This window comes from Anolis sagrei, chromosome 4 (assembly GCF_037176765.1).
Source record: "Anolis sagrei isolate rAnoSag1 chromosome 4, rAnoSag1.mat, whole genome shotgun sequence".
Lineage (NCBI taxonomy): Eukaryota > Metazoa > Chordata > Lepidosauria > Squamata > Dactyloidae > Anolis > Anolis sagrei.
The window spans coordinates 172,654,020-172,661,381 of record NC_090024.1 but is presented as its reverse complement, the minus strand read 5'-3'; the positions used below and the strand labels follow the sequence as shown (position 1 = coordinate 172,661,381).

Genomic DNA, 7,362 nt, shown 5'->3' with positions numbered 1-7,362 from the left:
ACACATTTTATGCTTGCAAGAAGAGGGTTTTTATAGCTAGTTTTTCACTTCAGTACTCATCAAAACACATGCGGGCTGAAGTTATGACATTTTTTGGCTCAACAGAGTAATAATGTAGAACTTTGAGGCCAATGGTAACTCTATTTGGCCCTCAACTCTGTGATCTGTGTCTAAAGAAGCAAATGGCGATCAGGTGGATGTCAGATGTGAATGAGCTCATGTTTATAGAGCAATTACCAGCAGAAAGTGAATCATGTAGCAGCAGCAGAGTTTCAAGAAGCATGTTAAAAACACCACTCCCACAAACCTGAGCAATTCCATGCATAAATAAATAGTAACACCATTCAACCACTCCAAAGAACATTTGCCTTTTTAAAAAAAGTTTATTATACAAAATGTCAAACCAAAGAAATCAAGTTTTTCAGGTAGCTCAGCTGACAGCATAGTCACCTTATGACTTGCAATGAACACTTTCAAAAAGCCAGTAGGAAAAATCATATTAGTGTCACTTATATTTTGATGCACAGCTGCTGGTCTATCCATCTCTACCAGCCCAGAAAATTTGACTTTCTACTCCTTGAACTCAAGGAACTGCTGGAGTCTTTTCTTATGTTCTGAAGATACTTGCACAGCACTAGAAAAAAGAATACAACATTTTAAAAAAAACTGCAGTACTCATTCCAGAAACATGCTATTTCAAGTTAGAAAAGGAATTTATTTTCTGAAACGTGTAAAAGTCCACATGACCTGGCTGAAAAGCACTGCATGAACTGACAAGCCAAATCAACTCTGTTTACCCCAACCCCACCATGACATCCAAGAGCACAAACTGTTTAGGGATGTGCATGCTACCCCCTGCCTCAAAGCTCCTTCTGCCCTCATCTTCCCAAGATGAATGTGAAGGACCAAAGGGATATTCTAGCCATGTTTGAGGAGACACCCTTAGAAGCTTTCCAGTGCTGAGCAGGTTGTAGATGGGATGGCAGCCTAGATGTTTAGCTTTTAAATGAAATTTTAAATATATTTCTATTGTGTTTTAACTATATTTTAACTTTGTAGTCATGACAGAAATACTGAATTGTTATTTGTTATTGGCCTTGTATTTAAATTTCAGTGGGTTATGTCATGTTATTGTTATCTCTCATGAGGAGAAAGGCGGGATAGAAATAAAGGTAGTAATAATAACTGTGAGCTCAAAATGTATGACAAGATAAAAGACTAATAATAATAACAATGATCTCAACATTTATGACAAGATAAAAGGCTAATACTAGTAATATCATGAGCTCAACATTTATGACAAAATACTACTACTAATAAATTAGCAGTGAACTCAGCATTTATGACAAGTCAAAAGACTAATACTATTTTGAACTCAAAATTTATGAAAAAATACTAATGATACCTTGAGCTCAACATTTATAACAAGTCAAGACTGAGTGACAAGCCTTTGAATTATCACCACACAGCTCTTGAAACCACCCTTAAATGTGCAATTAGACTCCCAGCTGTTGATAATAATGCACAATGGTATACAAAATTCTGAACAGTGGATTTTTTACACTTCTGTGTAGCAGTGGTCCCCAACCTGTGGTCCATGGATCACTAGTGGTCTGCAAGAACTAAAATATGGTCTGCGGCCTCACTGTTACTACATCGTTGCAATGAGAGTGACAAGTCTCGTGAAACCCTCTTATAGTGCTGAGGCTTATTAAATATGGTTTTCTGTGGGCGAGCAGATGGCGACTACCGGAGGGCATATGTTCTATATCGGAAACTAATGTGTTTTATCCAATCTAGTTTTCTGAATCAGCATCCCAACCAAACCAAATCTAAAGTTGATTGAAAACTGATTTGTAACCCTTCTGGTACTAATGTTGGAGAGTGATCCCTGTCCAAAGTGTCCCTGATTAAAAAAGAAAGTTGGGAGTCACTGCGTAGAACCTTAAAAATACAGCATGGAGTTTTTAGAAACTTTGCATTCACTGGTGAGAAGACCTTCATTTTCATTCTATTTTAATGTCATTCTTTTGCATATTTTTAATTGTATTGCATTAATTTTAGCAGCAAGCTGCCTCAAACCCTTATTTAGGGAAATGGTGGACTATACATATATAGTAATTATTACTACTACTAATGCATGAAATCTGGTATAGATTGTTTGTAACCATATAGACCCAAGTGAACATTATGGTGCATTTGTTCCTCAACATCTTACTTTAAGTGTTCTCCAAATGTGGTGGTTATCCGATATATGGCAGTTTTCAATGAGGCTCTTAAGGCAAACCGAAGGGTTTTATAGGAAGTGTCTGCCAGATTCCCTGAAGTCCTGGGGGGTTTGCTGGAAACATGAGGAAGTTTGAAGTGCTTGTCTACCACCTAGGATGCAAAATGAATCAATAAGAGGACATGCTGGCAGCTCAGAGGTTTACATTTCATCCGGATGAATCAGAACAGGTCATACAGAATGGCTGAAACAGATTTAGGAGATCAAGCTTTGTGATATCAATCATATCTGGAAAGATCAAGGTTATAACAACTGATGGTTGCAGTTAAACTTCCAAACCAAATATTGGCCTGGTGAGACACTGTGAGAATCCATCTGGCAAACAGGACTAAACTTTGTGCCTTGGATAATATTCTCAAGATTATCTGAGACTGATTTATTTATTTCAGTGCAAGAGTTTCTCTGTTCTTCTCCAAGACAGAGTTGGAGATTGAATCGAGGAAATTCTGAAGAGAAAACTAGTATTTAATAGTCAAGAGAAAACAAAGCTGCCTGATACAACACTCTGGTCCATCAGGTGGAATCATTTCCTAGTCCTACCTAGAGATCCCTGATATGTTCCGGTGATCTGCCACTCAAGTACTAATAATGACTGTCTATAATTCACTTATGAAACCAGATGAGATCAGAGGCTTAGGCTGCATTAATGCAGTTTGTCACCACTTTAACTGCTATGGCTCAATGATATGGAAACATGGAAGTTGGAGCTCTAAGCTGTCTTTAGCCAGATTTTGCTGATGCCTCATCAAATGACAACTCCCATGATTCCTTAGCATTAAGCCATGGCAATTAAAGTGTTAATTCTACATTGTAGATGCACTCCTAGTCTCAATGTAAGTGGAGGTTGCTTACCTGTAAACACGGTTTCCCGAGTGACCACCTGTGGATTTGCACCTATGGTAATTCCTGCGCACGCGCAGGCAGCATCGGACAATCTCGAGACTCTTTGAAACCGTTAGCTAAGCCACGCCCACCTCCGAGCACATAAATAGCCCCAAGTGCAGCTAACGGTCAGTTCTTCCGCCGCAAACAGCAAACAGAAGCACTGAAGCATGACGCAGCGGGGAGGTTGGGCGGGCTGTGCAAATCCACAGGTGGTCACTCGGGAAACCGTGTTTACAGGTAAGCAACCTCCACTTTCCCCTCGTGACCACCTGTGATTTGCACCTATGGTAATAGACTAGCGAGCTGCTAACCTTGGATGGTGGGCGTCATGCCACAGCTGAAAACAGAACTGCTCTCCCGAAGGCTGCATCCTTCTTAGACAATACATCAAGCTTGTAATGTTTCACGAAAGTCAAAGGCGTAGACCAGGTAGCCGCTCTGCACACTGCGTCAATCGGGACGCCTTTCATGAAAGCTGTTGACGTAGCTACTGCTCTCGTTGAATGCGCTTTGACCTGCAACGGTAAGACTTTTCCAGAATTACGGTAAGCCATACGTATAGCCAGCACAACCCACTTCGAAAGTCGCTGCGACGAAACGGGTTCACCTATTGTATCTGGCCGGTAAGTAACAAACAACCTTGGGGACTTCCGTGACTTGGCCGTTCTATCTACATAGTACGCTAGCGCCCTACGAACATCCAATAAATGCAACGCCCTCTCTAAAGGCGTCGTAGGGTTTTGGAAAAAAGCCGGCAATACGATCTCCTGAGACATATGAAAAGCACTAGTCACTTTTGGCAGGAAGGCCACATCCGTCCTAAGGACCACCTTATCCTTATGCATGCGCATATAAGGAACATTGCACCGCAGTGCACATAGTTCGCCTACCCTCCTAGCAGATGTGATTGCTACCAAAAAGGCCGTTTTCCATGACACAAAGGAGATATCTGCCGTTGATAGTGGCTCAAAAGGAGGTTTTGTTAAAGCCGTGAGCACTAACTCTAAGCTCCACGGCGGGGCTACTGGGGCAACTGTAGGCCTTATATTTTTTGCCCCCTTCATAAACCAAGAAACTAACGGGTCCTTGAAGCAGGACGGTAAACCGGCCTTCCGTCTATACCAGGATAGAGCTGCAAGGTAACATTTTAATGACGACACTGAAAGGCCCGAGTCCATCAAGGACATTAAAAAATCTAAAACTAACGATGTGGAAGCTTCAATGGGGTCTACACTCCTCTCCTGGGCAAACTTTGTGAAACGAGCCCACTTATAAGTATACGATCTCTTTGTTGACCGCTTATGAGCAGCGTCTAAAACTGCTTGCACTGGTTGTGATAGAGTGATACTAGCAGTCATTTTCTGGGGAATATCCTCCATGCCGTCAGCTTCAGGGTCTGAACATCCGGGTAAAGAACCAAATTGTTCTGCGTTGCCAGTAAGTCTTTCCTGTCTGGCAGGCGCATGAATACTCTTTTTGACATCTGCAGTAGCAGGGAAAACCAAGGCTGCCGTGGCCACCATGGGGCTACTAAGATTCCTTGGGCCCTGTCTTGGAACATCTTCGCCACCACACGCAGTAGCAGGGGGATTGGGGGAAAGGCATAAACTGTTGTGCTCCCCCAGTCCTGCAGGAACGCATCTCCCAGACAATTGCTCAGTGCAGTCCGGCTCAGCCGTGCGCAAAACATCTGGCATTGTGCGTTCTCTGGAGATGCAAACAGGTCTAACTTCGGCCATCCCCATGCTCGAAACAGAAGCAATGTCACCTCTCTGTTCAGCATCCATTCGTGGTGTTGTAAAGGCGACCTGCTTAGGTCGTCCGCTAATACATTTTGTACTCCGGGCAGATGAATGGCCATTAAATGTATGCCCTTCTCTATGCACCAATGCCATATCTTCAGAGTTAATTCCAACAAAGTTGTTGAATGAGTCCCTCCCTGCTTGTTTATATAAAACATTACAGTTGTATTGTCTGTTACTAGTTGGACATTTTGATTTACGAGAAGCAGCTGGAATGCTTTTAATGCCTTCTCCACAGCAAGTAACTCCAACTGATTTATGTGCAACTTTGACTCCTGCTCTGTCCACCTGCCCTGGGCGGTAAAGCCTTCTACATGTGCACCCCAACCCCTGAGTGAGGAGTCTGTTGTCAAAACTGCCGTTGGCTCCGGTTGTCGAAAAGACAGGCCAGCACAAACGTTGTGCCGATCCGCCCACCACAACAGGGATTGGCGGAGCTCCCCAGGTAGGGAAAAACGGGTATTGGGGTTGTGATGCAAAGGTTTGAAAACCGACAGGAACCATGACTGCAGGGGCCTGATATGCAACCTCGCATGTGGTGTTACTGCCGTGGTTGAAGCCATGTGACCTAGTATTTTTTGGATATCTTTTGCTTTTATTCTGTCCTGTTCTACTGTCCGCAATATTAAAGTTTGCAGGTTCTTGAACCGGTCGTCGGGAAGAAAAGCCTTCTCCACTTCCGAATCCAGTATGGCTCCAATGAATTGTATCCTTCTCACCGGGTCGAGGTGGGATTTCTCCCAATTCACTATTAGACCTAGGGACTGGAGAAAATACAATGTTTTTCTAATGTCGTTTTCCAGTCTATATCTAGATCTAGCCACCAATAACCAATCATCAATATACGGGTATATCGTTATCCCTGCTGTGCGGAGGTATGCCGCTATGACAGCCATACACTTCGTGAAGACCCGTGGTGCTGTCGCTAGCCCGAAGGGGAGCACCTTAAACTGGTATGCTTGATTGTCTACTTTGAAAGCCAAGTATCTATGATAGTCTTTATTAATTGAGATATGGAAATAAGCGTCCTTTAAGTCCACTGTTGCAAACCAGACATTTTTATTTAGTAAAGGTAAGAGAACTTTCAACGAAACCATTCTGAACTTTTTTGGGACGATATGCTTGTTAACGTTACGCAAATCAAGAATGGGGCGTTGACCACCACCCTTCTTGGATACTAAGAAATACCTTGAAAAAAAACAACTACTGTAATCAGATGGATGTACATAGGTAATCGCCCCTTTCTCCAACAATTTATTAATTTCATCTAACAGTGGGCCAGAGGACGAAGTTGACCTCACGCGGCCAACAGGGGGCAGTTTTTCAAATTCAATACTGTAACCGTTCTTAATTATCTCTAAGACCCAGGTGTCTGAAGTAATATTAGACCAAACATCATAAAAAGGGGTTAAACGTGACCCAAAACATGGCAATACTTGCTGAAAACATGCAACATTCATTAATACATCAGGTGGAGAAAAACCATTAAGCGAGGGTATAAACCCCACTGGTAATACTGCTTCCGATATCTCTTGCAAGCGAATGTCAAAAACGCTGCTTGTTGCCCCCTGAACGAGTAGGCTTGTTCTGGTAGGGCTGGAAGCGATTCTTCGTTCCATACACTTGCCTTCCCTGTGCAAAGGGCTTGTTATTCTGGAAATTTCTTTGGCGTTGTTGCCCATTATAGTAATTACCAGGGTATCTCCTGTAAAAGGGTTGTTGCCATCTTGGTTTCTGCTGATAATTTGACTGACGAGGGAAACCATAGATCTGCATTGTTTTTTTCATCTCCTGAGTATGTTTAAGTCTCTCATCTGTCAACGGATTAAACAGGCCACTCTCATTCATTGGGAGATCCTCCGCAATAGTGCGCCCATCCTCCGTTAAGGACGACGCCCTTAACCAGGCATGACGTCTAATCGCTGTTGCTGTCGCATATATTTTCCCAGATGTGTCTGCTAAATGCTTAGCGAAGTCCTTCTGAAACTTCGCCAATAGCAATGCCTCCGTGTGGTATGCCTTTGGCAGGCGTCTTTCATTCTGAGGTAACAAATCGATGTAGGGACTCATCTTGTTCCAGAGAAATGTCTGATAGGCTGACATGTAAGTGGCATAGTGCGCCATTCTTGTAATTAATCCTGCGGCTATATGAGCCTTCTTTCCCAATGTATCTATCTTCCTACCTTCTTTATCAGAAGGCGCAGTTTTTTTAGACTTCTTCCCTTGGCCAACCTCTGCCACAACAGTATTGGGTATAAACGGTTTATATACCCAATCAGCGGTAGATAGATCCAATCTGTAAAGGTTATCTACTCTCCTAGGTATAGCTGGCGCCGACACAGGAGACCCTTCTGGCACCTTGGTAAGTTTCAGAAGGTATGGCAATAC

General features: G+C 42.9%; 1 protein-coding gene across 1 annotated transcript in view; it reads right to left on the bottom strand.

The window, feature by feature from the left end:
• Positions 1 to 363: 363 nt before the first annotated feature.
• The window catches only part of NDC1 (NDC1 transmembrane nucleoporin), a 30,306-nt gene continuing 23,307 nt past the window's right edge, over positions 364 to 7,362 (bottom strand). Inside the window, exons 17-18 of the mRNA XM_060773540.2 lie at positions 2,219 to 2,379; positions 364 to 634 (exon numbers count right to left, since the gene is read on the bottom strand). Of these exons, the coding sequence (XP_060629523.2) occupies positions 571 to 634; positions 2,219 to 2,379 (225 nt within the window). The 3' untranslated portion in view covers positions 364 to 570. The remainder of the gene's footprint in view (positions 635 to 2,218; positions 2,380 to 7,362) is intronic.